Source organism: Crocodylus siamensis, chromosome 6 (genome assembly GCF_052110815.1).
Source record: "Crocodylus siamensis isolate JL-2025a chromosome 6, ASM5211081v1, whole genome shotgun sequence".
NCBI lineage: Eukaryota > Metazoa > Chordata > Crocodylia > Crocodylidae > Crocodylus > Crocodylus siamensis.
Window position 1 is genome coordinate 55,430,230 of NC_143400.1, and position 18,593 is coordinate 55,448,822.

Here is an 18,593-nt window from a genome sequence, read left to right on the forward strand (position 1 = left end):
AGCCCGAGCCCAACTGGCAGGACTCCCTCCCTCCCCGGGGCCCGCAAATGACCACTCCCAGCACAATGTCTGCAGGCATGGGGGGCAATGTGGGGAGGTGGGAGTGGTGCCAGCTTCCCAACCCGACAGCCACAGCCACAGCAGCAGCAGCATCTCCCGTGGGCCTGGCCACAGCATCCCTCCGAACCGGCATCTACGGCCCTGTGCCTGCCTGCCCACTGCACCGTGACCTGCCCCAGCCCATGCAGCTGGCGGGGACCAGTGCAGGGTGGGGCCAGCATACAAATGAGGAAGGGGTGGGGCTAGGAAGGGATACTGTGAAATGAGGGGGGTGGGGAGGAGTCGCATCGCGTTGGCAACATCAAGCTGACACAGTGCGTGTGGGAACCTTGTCCCTTCCCCAGCCCTTCAGCAGCAATTAGGAAGTTGCTGAGGGGCTGGGGGAGGGACAAGGGGTGGAAATGAAAGTAAACAGTGTTTACTTTTGTCTCCTGTTGCAGCACCTCGGGCCTCAGAAAATGGCTTGGTGGGCCATGTGGCGGCCCACGGGCCATATGTTGTACAAGCTTGCACTACACAGAATATATTAAAAAGTTTAAAATAGTTATTTTAATTCTTCCCTAATATTTGGTGATTTTTGCACTAGATATTTTCCCACTTTTTTCCAATGGCTAGATGGTAATAAAATATAAAATAGTGCTATTATTAATTCATAGTATACCTTTTTTCTCTAAAAGTTTTAAAAATCAATTAGTCCAATTAGGATATATAGCTCAGTATTTAAGTTTAAAAAATGTTTCCTGAATTATTACATGCAGAGAAATTAAGAAGAATGCAACAAAAATGTGTTAAGCAAACAAGCTATGGTTTATACACAAAAATAATATTCAGGTAATGTAAATATTAAACTAATTCATCAGGTACTCAACTTGTATATATCAGCATAGCTCCATTTGAAATTAATCAGAACTATCCAAGTCTTAGTGCTTTCTCTGGAGAAAACTCTAGTCTTCTCTGTATCAGAGCTGAGCAAGACTCTTTTTGAAGGTGTTTTTCTTTGGAAAGTGTAGATTGACTAGAACTTTTTGTGGGAGTGTACCATTTTGCCAATGAGAGGGAGAGATACCCTGGAATAGCCAAGGGGTTAGGGTACATACATGGGGTGTGGCAAATATTTTTCTAGTGACTTGAATCCCGATTTCCTGTATTCCAGCTGAATACTCTAACCACAGCAGTACTGGTTGTTTCAGGATGGTGGATTCTCCTTGCCCATCTCTCAAGAAAAGTAAGAAAGGCCTTAAGTTTGTTCCAATGCAAAACTGATTTTAAAAAAGAACGAAATCTCAAATTTTTGTTGGATTGAAAAACAGTCTCCTGTCCACACTTGCTTGCTTATCCAATTGGAATGAATGTTGAATGGCTGCACACAAAAATATACTGCAGCTGTCTTGCAAAAGGAGAGGGCATAGCCCGTATTTATTTAGTTACTATAGGAATGGTAGGAAAAAGGTAAAGAGATATGCTGGTTACAGGTGAAATACTTGTCTGTGAAAAACTAACCATCAGTTTCAAAACCAAAATGCTGACATCAAGGAGATTACCTCAGTGTGAATTTGGTCCTTTCTAGATTACCTCTCAGTAGTATACTATGTCATTAATTGCCTACAACAAAAGTAGAAATTGAATAGGTAGAAGTTGGTCTGTAGTTGATATAACTTGGCCCTAGATAAATTTGGAAACATCAGAGGTTTATGAAATTTGGAGATTACAGTTTATTGGGTAACTTCTTACCAGTCATCTATAATTTATTTTTTTGTGAGTCCATGACTGAAAGAATGAAATAATGGAGGAACTCAAAAGACTCCTTTCTTATTTCACAGAGCAAACAGAGCAGCTTTATTTACACCTGCCAAAGGTTCAACACAGAAATCTAAGTGATGCTTTTACCATGTTCACATAGAAAGCAAGAACACCCAATTAATTTACATGACAGTCTGTTCTGAGATTCACCAATTTATCTTCAGATGTCAGTACGGAAGCAGATGCTCCTGGACATATTGTTCATTTCCAATGATACTGCTAGGAAACATTTCTCTAGAAACAGAAAAGTAGTTATTTTAAATTGAACAAATTGTCAGCTTTTAATAACTTTTTCTTGTTTTGTTTGCTCTAAAAGATGGTTTCAAGAACAGAGATGAGGAAAATGAAAAGGGAAGGGGAGGGTTAAGGAGTTGGTTCTGAGGCTGACTGTTGTATCGAAGTTTATAGGAAATAGATTACTGGGCAACCACTGTACTTCCTATATGTTGTTGCCCCGTCGCTCAGAAATAGAAGAAAGTTATATTATTTCAGTGGGGTAACTATGGTACTTAAGTCCTCGCTAGTGATATGGTACTTTTACACATGAGAATAAAGCACTTGAAATGTCAAGCTGGAAGTGAGGCATTGTTACTGGTCAAATGGCATTAGCCATATTAACCATAGATAAATGTGCTGCTCATAGGGATGTCAAAGCGAAGTTCAGACTATAGAGAGAGTAAACTTTACCAGAGGATATGTTGTATTCTGTGTCTTCATATTAAATACAGTTCCTCTTTTTTCAGTGTTCTTTTACAATAACTGTTAATTAAATTGTAACGGTTCTTGTAAAACCAGATAAAGTCTGGATTGTGACAAAACTAAGCAACCTATTGGGGAGGACAAAATAGTAATCTCTTTATGTAGTGTTTGTTTATTCTAATCCCCATCACTGTTCCACTGGGTTGGAAATTATTATATTTTGATTAATTATCACCATAGCCAACTGTTTATAGCTCTAATGGCCACACCCCCCACTGATGGAAATCAGTATAGTTCTTTGAACGGCTGTGGATCTGGCACTAAGATTCTGAAGCTTTACCAGAGCATTCAAGTTTATTTCTGACTTTCAGGTATCTTTTCACTTCATCTAATACCTTATCTAATACTCCCCCACAAAAGCTTTGAAGGATATGCCGTTTATTCTTTTTCCGTTTCAATCATCCTACTAAGGGATTTTTCCTCCCTCCTCTGACTCCTCCCAGTTTTAAACTATGATCCAGGGTCAGCCTCATATTTTTTCATGGGTAAGGAAAGGTATACATGTTATCTGCTTGGATATTCTACCCAGATAAGAAAATAAAGTAATTGTAGGCTGTGCTTTTGCATAACAGGTATATGTCATGGTTCTCTAAACCACAGTAAATTCAGGAAGTAAGTGTTTGCAAACAACATATGAAAATGGAATTCATTACTTTATGTATTCAGTGTTTTATAAATTAATGAAAATAGTCCCATGTACTTGATCAAAAACCCCTGTAATTTCCTAACAGAAAAAATTAATAATAAAAACACATAATTTTGTTTTCTGTATGCATGTCATGAGAAAAATATATGGAAATATCACATCTTTTTTAGCAAATATTTTCCCCAAGTGTGTTCAGTTCTTATCTACTTATATTACTGGCAAAAAACCCTAATAACGCTGTAGTTTCTTGAACAGTTCCAATTACTTCAGTGAGGCTTATATAACATGTTTCAGGATCAAATAGTGACCTATGAAAAGATAAAAAAGCCGTGCAACTAATACAATGGTAAGACAGTGAACTGGTTTCTTTTCTCTTTTCTTAACCAACATCACAAAAGAGAATTAATTTCCAGTTATAATATTTTTTACACTGGCAGTGATTAGTGACCTACCGAATTCATGTGGAAGTAGAGTACACGGTAGGGGAACACAGATTGAATTTCAGGTCCTAGTTTGAATTCCTGGTATTGTCAGTTTTAAAATAGGGGTGAAGTTACATGTTACACTTAGACCATAGTAAATCTATGGAACTGAATTGTGTTAAAGTTAGAAGGTGCTGTGAGCAATTAATAGTTTTTCTTGCCTTCACACCTCTGAACAGAGGGCTGGTGAGCAGGGACATGACTGGAAGCCAGGACACCTGGACTTTATCCCTGCTTTAGTGAGGGATGTTGGGAATGGTTGATTCTAGGCTGCTGGAGGACTACAAATGGATTTTTTATCTTTGTGGAGCAAACTGAAGTTACCCTAACATGAGCTAGCCTAGCCCAAAGTAAACCTTCATAAATTTCAGATGCCCTGATGGCACTTAGAATGAGTTAAGCAGCTTTAATGTGTGTTTTTAGTATGGTACTTTTTAGTTGGGCTAGTAAATGGTATCACCTGTGAACCAAGAGTTTTGTATTTCTCTTTTTCTCAGGCCAACACGGCTACAAAATAGATTCCTGAGTAAACATGTAACTTCACCCTAAGTTTTAACCTATAAATGAAGATATTTTAATGTGACTATCAGTGATGGAAAGTCAGTGGAAACAGTTAAACCCATGCAAAGAATTTCTGCCACTGAGCCCTATCGAGCAGTAGGGACAGTTTCTTGTATTCATCACTGAATTTCAGTTGTTTTAACTGATTTTGATACCAATTGAACTTTAGCTGGTTGAATTTGAAGAGCGTTTTGCCTTAGCAAAGAATGTAAGGCTGAGTGTTAAAATGCCTCATTTAAAAATATGGTTGCACAGATGGGCCATTCATAGTTAAGATTACTTCAGTTATTGATTTCACTTTGAACACTCTGTTATTGGTTGCTTGTAACTGTCCCAAACTTTCACTAGCTTCAGCTAAGTGTTATAAATCATGATAATTTTTCTAAGGAACAAAATCCTTTTAAATCTCTCTCATTTATGTGTTCCTTAGAAAGGAATATGCCCCTGAAGCCAGTGTCTGCAAGTCCTGTTAATTGTGAGTATGGCAGATTTCAGGTTCTCATTGGGCATGTCTACACAAGATGTTTACTGTGCAGTTTATTATTTAACTGTGCAGTAAACATCTCAGTGTCTACATGTGCACCCTATTAGGATGCATGAAACTAATAAACTCTGCAGCAGAGTAGTACTTATAAATACAAATCCTACCATGCTGTGGAGTTTTCTTGTGTGCATGCAGCAGTGCATATGTAGACACTGACCAGCTGGCTGGGGCACAAGGGTGCTTCAATGAGGGAGCTGCCTGCTAGGTAGTTCCCACACTGAATCACCCTTGTGCCCCAGCCCATCCTTCCTTAGCACACTAAGTGTGGTTGGAACAGCCCAGTGCTGGCAGGCTGACCCTTGGGGTCCCCTGCCACCTGGGGCTGCTTCAACTGGGCTCCACATGCTGTGCATGAATAAACTCCAGGGCTAATTGCTCCAGAATTATTTGCTCCCACATGCTGTGCATATTCAAGCAGCATGCCTGGGGGCAAGAAATTCCAGAGCAATAAGCTCCAGAGTTTATTCATATGCATTAACTGCATGTGTAGATGTGCCCATTGAGGAGTTGATTAAGCTGCGGAAAACTAATAAAAATTGTTTTCTGTTTTGTTTTCAAATCATAGTACCTCTGGTAAGCACTGAAATGGTTTTATTTGGCCAAGTTAAAAGGAGAAAAAGTAGAAATGAGAGCTCAGATTAGGGATTGACTTTTTACTAAATTTGATCACTGACATGTCAGGAAAAGAAATATTCATTTAATAAAGGAATTTGCAGCAGTATTAATGTGGTCTATATGCTTGCACTGTGAAGTTCTTGTATTAAACAATAAATAATGGCCTTCCTTTGATTCACCTACAGTTACCAATGAGGCATTCAGTCCAGTAGTTTTTACTAAAGCAAAAATTCCTATGGAATTCAAGGTGTTAAAGTTCATTGGTATCAAAATCTGTTCTTTAAAAATAAACTTAAATACCAAATACAAAAAATCTGGAGCACAAACTGTCACTATTGCATAATGGGACCAAATGGTAGAAACTCTTTGCTTACACTCTTTCCAGCAGCTCTCTTGAATACAGGGCCAATATAATGTGTGCTCATGGGTATGCTTAGGAGTATTTGATCTGAATCATGCAGCATGCATGCAGAAAAGCAGAAGAGCCTTTTGACTTCTTAACAGCAAGAAGGATCGTTCCTCAACACTTTCTGTGTCCCATGGGACAGGCTGCCCTAGAACCTCCCTTTTTTTTGCAGTGACAAGTGGTGTGTCTTCCTCTGGGGACTATACATACCCTCTTCTCTTCCTCCAGATATTGCTCCTTGCTCACCAAAAGACTGGCACTGCCCAGTTCTCTCCCCTGAGCCTTGACCTAGATTTCATAGACATTTGGGTTGGAAGGGACCCCAGAGGATCATCGAGTCTAGCCCCCTGCCCCATTGGCAGGAAGTCAGCAGGGATCATAGGATCCCAGCAATATAAGCATCCAAATGTGTTTTGAAGGCATTCAAAGTGGGTGCTTGAATCGCCTCCAGTGGCAGTCTGTTCCAAACCTTGGGGGCTTGGACAGTAAAGAAGTTCTTTCATATGTCCAGCCTGAAATGGTCCTGCTGGAGTTGATAACAGTTCAACATTGTCATCCCCTGGGTCGCTCTGGTGAACAGATGTTCCCACAGATCCTGATAAGCACCCTTGACAAATTTATAAGTGGCCACCAGATCACCTCTGAGTCTGCGCTTTTCTAGGCTGAAGAGCCCCATAGCTCTCAGCCTCTCATCATAAGGTCTGTTTTCCTGACCTCTGATCATGCGCATGGCTCTCCTCTGGACTCTCAAGCTTCTCCACATCCTTTTTGAGTTTTGTAGCCCAAAACTGGACGCAGTACTCCAGCTGCGTCCTCACCAAGGCTGAGTACAATGGGAGAATGACACCCCAGGATTTGCTTGAGAAACATCTATGGATGCAGGCCAGCATTTTGCTAGCTTTACTAGCTGCAGCATCACATTGAAGGCTGATGTTCATCTTGTAGTCAGTCATGACCCCGAAGTCCCTTTCCTACACATCCCTTTGCCTGGATAATGTGCCAGACTGTGGCCATTTCCTTCTTTTCCTTTCTTTTATGATACTGTCCCTGGGCCCTACTCAGTCCTGGGTCACAGTTCCTTCCTTCATATGAGAAGTAAAGAAGAGTAAATGAAGAAGAGCAGAGTGAAGTTTGTTGATTTTTAAAGCTGAATCAGGGATTCTGATACTCTGTGGTATTCCTAGGAACCAGAACTGTGACACCAAGCAGGGAATGTCTGTGCTCTAGCTTGGGTTAAATCAATTCACAAGAGATGGTGTCCTACAAAGAATGGGTGACTGTGGTTACGACTTGAATTTTTTTCAGTCAGAAGATGCCTTTCTAATGAAACCAAAAGGTTTTGGTTGTTGTTGCTTTTTGTTGTTTGCTTTAATAAGACCATTTGAACTTACCCCAAATTAATATTTTGAATTTTGTTTTGGAGGATTTTTTTAACTGTGTGTCTTGATTTGGAATTTAAAAGAAGATTCAACATTACGGCTTCTTGTGTAGTACTCCTTCAAATATTCTCACTATGAGGACAGTCAAGCATTGGAACGGGCTACCCAGAGAGGCTGTGATATCTCTATCCTGGAAATTTTTAAAAGCTGATTGGACAAACATTTGACTGCGATGGTATAGTCAGGGATGATCCTGCTTTGAGCAGGGAATTGATCTAAATGATTTACAGAGGTCCTTTTCAGGTCTACTTTTCTGTGATTCTCCTCTTCTGTCCTTTGTTGCTTCTCTTTCCTTATCTCTCAGAGCAGCACCCTGTGGAACTGTGGAATGAAACTGAAAGGAGTTGCCTTACTGGTACTTCCCACATGACTTTCCACATGTTGGGCACTAAGAAACTGTAAGCCTAGAGCTGGCCAGAAGGAGATGGCTGCCAGAGTTGTGTTCCAGTTCTAGCAGATGATGCTGATAGAAATGAGGTTGAGTAGCCAAAGCCAGAACTTTTCTATCTGATCTAGTTCCCAAAATACTGAGCTACCAGTGGTTTCCCATGAATTTGTGAAAAACAGTGTTAATTCACCACTGCAGAATTGCAGAATTTGAAAATATATTGACACTGCTAGCAACTTTGTGGGTCTTCTCTACTCCAGGGATTGGATGAATTTATTCACATCTTCTGTCATTGTATTCTCATTTTCTCCCCGCTCTTATGGATATCTCTCCAGACCAAACACAGAGATTTTGAACTGGCAAAGTATCTAAGAATTACATGAAGTTAAGTATGTGCTTGCATACGTTACTGAATGAGGGTCTGATTGACATCATTGTGAGCTTTGTCTGGAAAGAAAATGCAAGGATGAACACATATTTTATCTCTTATTCCTACAAGATTCCCTGGCTCTCCAAATATTTATATACTTACAATATTTAAGTCACAGGCTTAATATTATTAAGTTCCAGGGTCCCCTCCCCACAATCCTGGGGGGTGGCAGGGAGCGTGGGGCCAGTCCCCGTGCACATGGGGAAAGGAGAGCTCTGCTGGCTGCAGTGGCAGCTGTTTTCTTGCCCCATACACTTTGGGAGGGGTCCTGATGTGCAGGGGATTGGGAGACAGCTGCAGCTCCCAGTGAGCTCCAGGTTGGGTGGGGATTTCTTGTGGGGAACTGGGAGGTGAGCAGCACTGGGACAGAGGGGGCAGAGAGCTACCCTGTCTAGGCTACCCCACCCCACTGGGGGGAACCAGGACCTGAGCAGTGCCAGAACTGGGAGATTTCCCTGTCTCCTGTGGCCCCCTAGTGTTGAGGCTGATGGCTGACCAGGAGCAGATTTGTTCCTGGCCAGTCTCTCCACATGTGCTACTGCACAGTATCTACTGCAGTTAGTTTACTACCTGTGGTAGTTTACTACAGGTGGTAGCTAACTGTACAGTAAATTAGTTTACGGTGCAGTAAATGGTTCACACATGTAGATGGTGATACTTTACTGAACAATAGATTAGTCTACTGTGCAATAAACCATCTCATGTAGACATACCCACTGTCTGCCTCTTCGCCTTTAACATATTTTAGAATTAGCAATGAAGTCCTCTGATATTTAGATGAAACAAACTTTTTTGTTTTGCAGTAATGTGATTTTAACAACTGGCATTATTTAGTAGTAGCAGCTGTATTTTTCAACAATTTCCCTGGCCTCTGCCCTTTTTGCAGTAATAAAAGAACACATTCCAAAAATGTAGTTTGTAATGAAAATAAGTAATGGCTTTAAATAGAAGATCCTTCTTCTTGAAATGACAGTTTAGTTTTTTATCCTTTGAGATTACACAATAAAACTGGGTCAACTATTACTCTTATATAACTTGACTGGAAATAGAAGAAGCTTTTGGAAGAAGTGGCTGGATACATGGAGAGACTGTTCATAGGGCAATCCTGCTTCCAGATATTGTGAATGCTGATATTCCAAGTGAAGCACAACTATTTGAGTTAGATGAGATCCAGGGGGAAGCACTGAGTAATTTATGATGGATCATATTCAGTAGCATGGAAAAGAATTTGGTTCTGTACAGTTTCCTTTATCCTCAAGGTGCCTTGAAGTTATTTGCAGTAGCAGGATGTATAGTGCATAGTGCAGTGGCTGTTTCAGGAAGACTAGTAATTGAGCAATATGCCTTATACACAGCCTTTGATATTTGAAACCAGTTTCTGTTGAAAGTGTAGATTACTTCCCTGTGAGTGACTTCCTGTTACTGGCTTCCATACCAGATGTAGGAAAGAGAGTGGGTACTTATGAAGTAACATCAAGGCCTTCTGCTTTTTATCCTCACCCTTGGAACATACTTTTTGTTAGATAACTTTTCTAATGTTAAGGATAATAGCATCCTCACTTTCAGGGCTTAATCCTGCAAAATACTAAGGACACTTAACTTCTATTGCAGTGGTTCCCAAACTCTGACAGATTGCGCGCCACCAATTTAAAATGATACAACCTTAAGTACCACTACCAATTAAAATGATACAACCTTAAGTACCACCCCAATTATAATGTGTGGCTGCCGGGCTTCAAATAACCGCTCTTGAGCGATCTTTGCTCTGAGAATGGATGTCAGACACCTGCCGGGATCGTGTCTGTGCCAGAGTAGCTCTCTTCTTCCCATGTCACCAACCCTGCTCTCACCTGCCACGACTTGCTGTTCCTCAGTAGGAGGGGTTGGTTGACAGGATACTCAGTGGCCCGGGATTCACCTGGTGGTCACTCATGGGGCTCCACCACCCCTACACCTGGGCCTCACACCACCTTCGGTGCATCACTCATTTGTTGTTCTTGTCCCCTACTGTGGGGCAACGCCTCCTGGCCTGCCTTTAAGTGTCCACGGCCCCTAGCCACTGTGACCACTGTAAGGACCTGCCTAACTGCCTTCCTCACCTTCACCCCTTCCTTCAGGGGATAGTATACAAAGAAAAAAAGGTAAACTTACAGAGGCTTTTCTTCAGCCCCGGTCCCCAGGGTACACGGCTCTAGCTCTCTGCCCCTTTGTCAGGGGTGACTAAATAAACAGAACAACAAAATGCAAAATGCCAGGTCTCTCCCTACCCTCTTATTGGCCTACCCCTATTGGCCTAACAAAAGCTAACGTGGTTCCCATCTTCAAAAAAGGGAAGAGAGAGGACCCGGGCAACTATAGGCCCATCAGTCTTACCTCAATCCTAGGGAAACTCTTTGAGAAGATCCTCAAGGAGCACATCTGTGATGGGCTGGCTTCAGGGATGATGCTCAAGGGCAACCAGCATGTCAGACCAACCTGATTGCCTTTTATGATCAGGTCACAAAGGCAATGGATGCAGGTGTTGCCATGGATATAGTCTTTCTAGACTTCAGCAAGGCCTTTGACACCATCTCCCACCCCATCCTCATTAAAAAACTAGGTGACTGTGGCATTGATGCCTACACAGTCAGATGGATTGCAGATTGGCTCAAGGGTCGTACACAGAGGGTGGTGGTGGATGGGTCATATTCGAGCTGGGGGGAAGTGGGCAGGAGAGTCCCCCAGGGCTCGGTTCTTGGGCCTGCGCTGTTCAATTTCTTCATCAGCGATTTGGACAACGGGGTAAAAAGCAACCTGTTTAAATTCGCTGATGATACCAAAATTTGGGGTGAGGTGAGCACACTAGTAGGGAGGGAAGGATTGCAGCAAGATCTGGATAGGTTACAGGGGTGGGCTAACATAAACAGGATGCATTTCAATACTGACAAGTGCAGGATGCTGCACTTGGGCAGTAGAAACCAGAAGCACACTTATAGAATGGGAAACTCCCTTCTTGAGAGCACGGAGACAGAAAGGGATCTTGGAGTCATTATTGACTCCAAGATGAACATGGGCTGACAATGTGAGGTCACAGTTGGCAGGGCTAACCGGACCTTGTCATGCATCCACGGGTGCATCTTAAGTAAAGCCAAGGAGGTGATCCTCCCCCTCTATGCAACGCTGGTTAGGCCACAGCTGGAGTACTGCATCCAGTTCTGTACGCCCCATTTCAGGAGGGATGTGGACAACATTGAAAGGGTCCAGAAGAGGGCCACCCACATGATCCGGGGACAACAGGGCAGACCCTACAATGAGAGACTGCGGGACCTAAGCCTGTTCAGTCTTCACAAGAGAAGGCTGAGGGGGGACCTGGTGACCGTCTATAAACTCACTAGGGGGGACCAGAAGGGTTTGGGGGAGACACTGTTTCCCCTAGCGCCCCCTGGCATAACAAGGAATAATGGACACAAGTTATTGGAGAGTAGGTTTAGATTAGACATCTGCAAAAACTACTTCACAGTTAGGGTGGCTAGGATCTGGAACCAACTTCCAAGGGAAGTGTTGCTGGCTCCTACCCTGGGGGTCTTTAAGAAGAGGCTTGATGCCTACCTGGCTGGACTCATTTGAGTCTAGTTTTTCTCCCAGCCAAGTGGGGGGGTCGGACTTGAAGATCTACAAGGTCCCTTCCAACCCTACTTCTATGATTCTATCATACCCCGAACACTCTCTGGGTTTCCTTCTGGTCCGCCCCGGACCAATCACCTCCAGCGTTCTTCTCTTCTGCCCCTCACTCTATCGGGAACTGGCAGCGATGCCCATCCCGACTGCACACCCTCAGGGCTCTCCTGGGGTCTTCCCTCCCTGGCACGGCTTCTCCGTGCCCCATCGTCCTGGCATGCCACCTGTGGGTCCTGTCACTCCCAGATGCTACACCAGCTGCATCTTCAGGTGCCATGCCTGCAGTTCCCATGTTGTCTGGTGCGGGCTCCTGTCGGGAGGTTCGGCCTCACTCTGCCTGTGTCCCTGCTGGCTTTTCTGGCTCCGCAGGTATTATAGTGAAGGTTCCTCCCATTGCTGATGGCAGCTGCAGCTCCTCACCCGTGCTATCCGCCCGCTCCATGGCAGCAGCTGCTGTTCTTATTGCTGCTGGCCAGCGTCCAATGCTGACATCATCAGCCGGCTGTAATTGAACAAAAAGGCAGCTAACAAGCCACTCAGATTTCTCCTTCCACCCCATGCATGTCCCGTCCTGAGCTGCTAGTAAGTGCCTCTCATTACCCTGACTCCCCGGACAAAATGATACTACCTTAACTACCACCAGCAAATTTTTCATACTGCTACCTACCACTGACAGGTTGTCTTCATACCACTGGTGGTATGCGTACCACAGATTTCAAGTGCTGTTCTATTGGCTTCAGTGAAAGATAAACATTTTAAGGGTAGAGGGTGATACATAAGACACTTTGGTACTTTAATTAGAGCCCACTCTAATTAAAACATCACAATTCCCTCTCTCCCCTACCCCACCGAACCCCTGGAAGATGTGTAAAAGTGACCTTGGTTTTTAAGTGTCCTTAATGTGGTCTAATTGTAATGTGTAACCTCAAATCTCATGGGATAGAGCATTTATTTTCCGTTTTTCAGAGGCAAGTGCAATCTGAACCTAAGGACAGAAAGCTAAATTATTTGACTATTCTGGAAGAATGAGCTTTAGAGCTGATCAAGACATTTTGGAAATTTCTGATGAAAGAAACTTTAGTCAAAGGTCCATAAAAACTGTTTTCATTTTGGAAACTAGTTTATTAAATGCTAGGCGTTAAATTGTGTTAAAATGCATAGATAGACACACAGACAAATAGATAGATAAACAAGCAGGTTCATTGTGTTGAAGAGAAATGATAAATTATAGTTCAGTTCATGGCAAATTTTATTGGAATAATGGCTGGGAAAAATGTTTATTGCTAAAGACTTTCTCTCTTCATCCTTCTCAACCCACCTTCCCCTCCTTTCTGTTACTTTTATCTATAACTGGGGGAAAATTATTAAACAAAATTTTAAAATGTTATCATCTTGTTGCAGCAAGGACAATTCCATGACCAATAATGAAGCTTTGTCCATTTTTGTTAATATAATGGTATTTAAATCTATTTTACATACTAATCAGCACAGACCAAAATTACATAGTTTCCAAGTATGATGAAACTTTACAAGGAAATATTTTTAAAGGTCAGGTTCAATAAAAACAAGCAGCTATGGTGTAGAAATCCCACATCATAGCTTATTCAAGGAGACTTCTCTGTATGCCTCCCTTTGTTATAAGTAGGGATATGGATCACCACAGAAAAACATGGTAAAACCTGGATTTTTTCTTTTTAAGGAGAAAAACAGAAAAGGTGAAAAACTTGGATTTTCTCCTTTTAAGGAGAAAAAGGTGGGTTTCCCTTTGCAGGCTGGCAGAGTTCCAGCCTGCAAGAGGCTGGGGGGCGGGGGGACCAAGAGGAGGGTGGTCAGGCAGGAGGAAGGTGGTCATGTGGGAGAAGGGCAGTCAGGCAGGGGGAACTATGTGCATGTGCGTGCTCCCACATGCACATGGCAGACAGCATGAGAGTAGGTAAATCTGGGGGGATGGATTGAGGCTTCTATCTATAGTGAGGGAGGGAGTTGGGCAGTGCTGGGGCTGCTGCCCAGTCAGGGTAGTGCATAGGGTTTGGGGCCCAGGGCTATGTGTGGCTGCAGGGCCTAGGCAGGGAGTGGGGCATAGCCATGGGAAGTTCATTTGTAGGGTGGTAGGGGGTCCGGCTCTCCACCATTGCATGCACTCCTGGGGGTGCATGGGGGGCATGTGCCCCCCCAGATTTGTGTGGAGGGCAGGAGCAGGTTCAGGCTGCCTGCTACAGGCTCGGGGCTCCCTCCCCTGCCGCCTGCCCCCTTGGGCCCTCTGGCCCAACAGGTAGGTCCTGGTGTGGTGATGTGCCCCATGCCTGCCTGGCAGCAGCAGGGGCAGCAGTGCATAATTATGCACCCTGCTGCTACCAGCTGGGCAGGGGGCACATTGCTGTGGCAGTGCAGGGCTCCCAATCATGGTATTAAGCCTCCCCACCCCACACTGCTCTGTCTGCTGTGCCAGGTCATACCTGTTAGGTTGCAGATACCCCAAGGGAGGGCAGGAGGACAGAGATCCTTGAGGCCACAGCTGCCAGCCTGCATCCAGCACACCCAAGGGCTCTATTCCAGCTGTGTTGCCCATGGGGGAGGGGGAGCCAAGCTCCGCACTCTACTTCATGGCAGCAGTTGCAGCCTCCTGTGGGTGACAGCCAGGGCTTCGGTGCTGCTGCAAGGGCAGGGTGCTGCCAACTCGGTCCCCTAGACCTGTAGTCCTGGCAGTTGGGGCCCCCTCCATCAGGTCTGGGGGGAAAGGGGACTGTAGGTTGGAAGTGAGGGGCACCAGCAGGGGTGGGGGGGTTGGGAGTGAGGGGCACTGGCAGAGCCCAGGGAGCTGTGCATGAGGAGTGAGGGACAGCAGCAGGGCCTGGAAGCTGTGGGTGGGGAGTGAAGGGTACGAGCAGGGCCAGGGGGGTGTGGGTGGGGAGTGAGGGACACCAGAAGGGCTGTGGAGGGGCTTTGACTTGGGAGTGAGGGACAGTGGCATGGGCAGGGCACCAGCGTATCAGGGCTGCTCAGCGTCACCAAACAGTGGAGTAGGGACAGCCACAGCTACATCTGTGTCCTGGTGAGTGAAGGGAGTAGAGAAAGCTCTGATTTTCCACGATAACCGCCCCCCTCCCCCCCCACCCCAAATCAAACATCAAAATGTACAGATATTTAGAATTTATTTTATTATAATGATTGAGGCACTGGTAGGCTTCCAAATTTCTTTAAAAATGTAAATATATCAATAAAATATTGTGTTCAACTGATGCCACTATATATAGTGGCATTTCATTTTAATCATGGAAAACCCAGATTTGGAGGGTGGTTTATCAGAGAATTTGTCATTTTTAAGTAGAGAAAACCAGAATCCTTCATTATAACAATTACAAGGTGGATATAAACCATGTTATAAGCTTCTGTGGCACTGTAACCATAAACAGTTTTACTGGTATCTTTATGGGTCTTGCCACTAAATATAGCAATTGTGCAATGTGCTGTACACAGAAACATATGGACCTATGTACAACAAAGCAAGGATAGTACAGCTTGCACTGAACTGTCTTGCAGATGTGTTAAACCACAGTAGAAAAACTGTAGAGTCAAAATTAAAGTATTATTTGTATGCTATTTTGGCATATATGGTTATTTACAATATACAGTACACTATTAAAGAATGCATTGTAAGCAGATCTCAGAGTACTGAGATTAACCTTTAAGCGAGTTTTAGAAGTGCTTAAAATTCTGGATAATGTCATGTGATGCTCTTCTGCAACATAGGCTGGATATCCAGTGAAAAAGGGTTTTATGGGTACTTTAGGGTTTTATGGGTATTTTGGCACTTCTGTTTCCAGTTCCTTAGGGAATTAGGAGTGAAGTAATAGAAGCTTGAACTCTCGATATGTGGCCAGGGGTCTTTGCCTTCTGGTAGGAGAATTCCCTCTCATTTCAGAAAGGAAAGGGAGTGTTGCATCCCCTTCTTCTTCGAGAAGAGAAGCTATGGTCTCCCCTACCTGGCGAAGACAGAATGCTAGCAACAGGTCTCACAGTAATTACCCCAGCAGCTGACTAAGTCAACCTGTTGCACTTTACACATGTTGTCTTCTGCCACCATAGTACAGGATGCAAGGTGAAGCAGTTCCCATTACTCAGAGCTACAGTTTCAAGTTAACCTTAGATTCAGACATCACTAAATCAATCACACTTGGTTCATACTTTTCTCTGCAAGCATGATCCTATGATTTAAAAAAAAAATGAAAACTGAGGTAACTATGTGAGTTCAGGGGCCTTAGATATGGACTGTTCATGCCTTTGCCTTTTTTACCGGCTTAGCTGAAAGATTAATGCACAGTGCATTTTTATGCATATTTCCTAGCATGAGCAATTAGAAACAGACAATTATTAACAACTGAAAGAGCAGCAGAAAAAATGCTTATGGCATATAAATCTGTATGGCAAGAAAGTGAGAACTGAACATGGGACATAAACAGAAAATAAGGATAATTTCCCATCTGTAAAAGGATTCTGAAGAGGCATGAAATTGTTGTATTACCTGCTGAAGGAGCAGAAAGTTGAACAACTGAGAAGGCCAATATGTGTGAGAGCAAGTGATATAATTCTGATTGATATGTGTAGACAAAATAGGACCAAAGGTTAGCAAAGTTTAGTAACCTCATTGGTTTCACGAGAATGCTGAAGCAACTACTACCAGAAAGTGTCTTCTAAAGTATAATAGGTTGGCAAACTGCCACTTTGTCAATTTTTTTCTGTCCGAGTTTATTTATTTTTTTAAAATTGCTTCAGGATGCTGAAGTGTTATTACTATTTTCAAAAGTCTTGTTTGGAGTATAGGTTCCTGCACTGATTAAGAATTTGATAGCTTGAAGTAAATACAAAATGAATCAAATTTTCCTAAACATAAAGCTTGTAGATAGTTTAAACTGAGAATATATGATCCTTAAATAGTTAAAATAAGAAATAAATCAATTCATTTTAATATATGATCCTTAACTAGTTAAAATAAATAAATGAATGCAGTGTATGTGTGCGTGTGTCCCTGTGCAGATGCATGTGTATTTATACTACAACAATACATACCATACAGAAGAAATTCAGAATTGCTGGTTAATTTTTCCCCACTAAACTTAACTCTGGCAACATTTACACCTCCCAGTACAAAATATCATCTCTTTGCCACATGCAAATTCTTTTTTGTCTTTATTGAGTATATTGGGCCCAATAACCCTTCTGGGAAATGGCCAGAGTGGGAGAACGTTTCCATAGCTTGGAACTGTAAAGGCTCCTTTTGCTGGTCTCAGTTCATAAAAGGGACTTTGACAGGAGAAATGGAGAAGATACAGAAGGTTAATAAAGCCTAAGGCTACAATATTTATGCCTGCAGATTCCCAGCAGGAATCGTGAGGGACAATGCAAGATTGCCATTTGCTGTTTTGAAGTCAGATATCAGTAAAAGTTTCAAGGCAGTTACAAATGCAGTGGGCATGGAGCCCAGGGGATCTGTAACTCACTGGCAGGATTTAAAATATTCTGCATATTCAGGACCTAGGGCACTCAGGACAAGAGCCATCAGAAGCAACTTCTGATTGGTTTGATGGCTTTAAAAGATTTCACTTTAAATATATTTAAATACAAGTATATTCAGGTCTTAGAGTATGTTTTTGAATAAAGTTATGGCAGACCTTGCCCAGAGGCCTGAAAACTTTCAAATGTGAAACTCATACTTAAATGGTATTAGAATCTAAGTCTCAGGGCTGGTTTGTGTAAAGAAACGACATGAATTAACTAGGAGTATGGATATGAGAAAAAATTACCATGATGAAAAAAAGGGATGGGGTTTGCTGCACAACAGCTGCTGTGTGGTAACTGTAGTTGGTCTTATCCCATGGTAAGTAGAAGGTGAATCACAGGACCTTTGCCAGATAAGAAAAAATAAGTTGCCTCAATGTAGCTCCCATTTACACTGGAGTAAGAAGAGAAGTGCTCAACCCTCAATCCATGGGCCAGATGAAGCCCATGTTATCTGGCCCATGGTGCTCCCCATTGGTCTGGAAATTCATACCTACAGTAACAGAGTGGTGGCATCACTCCTCCACAAACAAACTTCTAAACCCATGGGGAGACCTGGGCCCTATGTGTTGGGTTGGGCACCCGATCCCAGCACATAGGGCCAGGCGGGACTGCACCAGGCCCCAGGGACCAATCCTGGCACATGAGGGACTTTGGGATGGGGAGTTGTCACTGGACCCCCAGAACCCAATCCCAGCACTCTGGGGCTAGAGGAGATGGTTTCAGGCCCCTGGGACTCAATCCTAGTGGGAGGGGTCAACCAGCCTACAGGACCAAAAGGTGGAGCACCACTGGTGTAGACAACAGTGACTGTAGAGTATTTGACATACAATAAAGTCCCTTCTGTCCCCTATTATTTGCCTTGTGGGAAGGTTTTTTGTATATTCATACCATAAGGTGATTTTTATATATTCTTAAAGTTAACCACATGCTTCAGTATTTTACTGTTTCTGGTTACGAGTACTCATGACTTGTCCTTAATGTCTAAGGGAGCAATTTTGAAAAGAGCATTCTACTTAAATTAATTAAAATTAAATATCTATATCCCTTCAAATTGCTTTGAAAGGCTCAGCCTGAATGTATGCTTGCTCTTTGTGTACCAAAAAAAGAGGAATATTGCTAAATATGTGAAAGTGCATATAAACAGCATTGGCTCTTAATCCAGTAATCACCACTAAGAATACATTTAAGTAGGGAATTCCATTTATGAAACTGTCACCATAAAGCAGAGGTCTCTTTCACAAAAAAGG

At 43.0% G+C, this 18,593-nt stretch overlaps 1 protein-coding gene across 2 annotated transcripts in view; it reads left to right on the forward strand.

The window, feature by feature from the left end:
- CLSTN2 (calsyntenin 2) overlaps positions 1–18,593 on the forward strand; it is an 840,356-nt gene that overhangs the window by 504,504 nt on the left and 317,259 nt on the right. Inside the window, exon 1 of one of the 2 annotated variants that reach the window (XM_090056009.1) lies at positions 1,220–1,285. The exons of the other annotated variant lie outside the window; for it this stretch is intronic. Within the exon in view, the coding sequence (XP_089912135.1) occupies positions 1,252–1,285 (34 nt within the window). The 5' untranslated portion in view covers positions 1,220–1,251. Of the gene's footprint in view, positions 1–1,219; positions 1,286–18,593 lie in introns of those variants that run through there. 2 annotated transcript variants of the gene reach the window in all.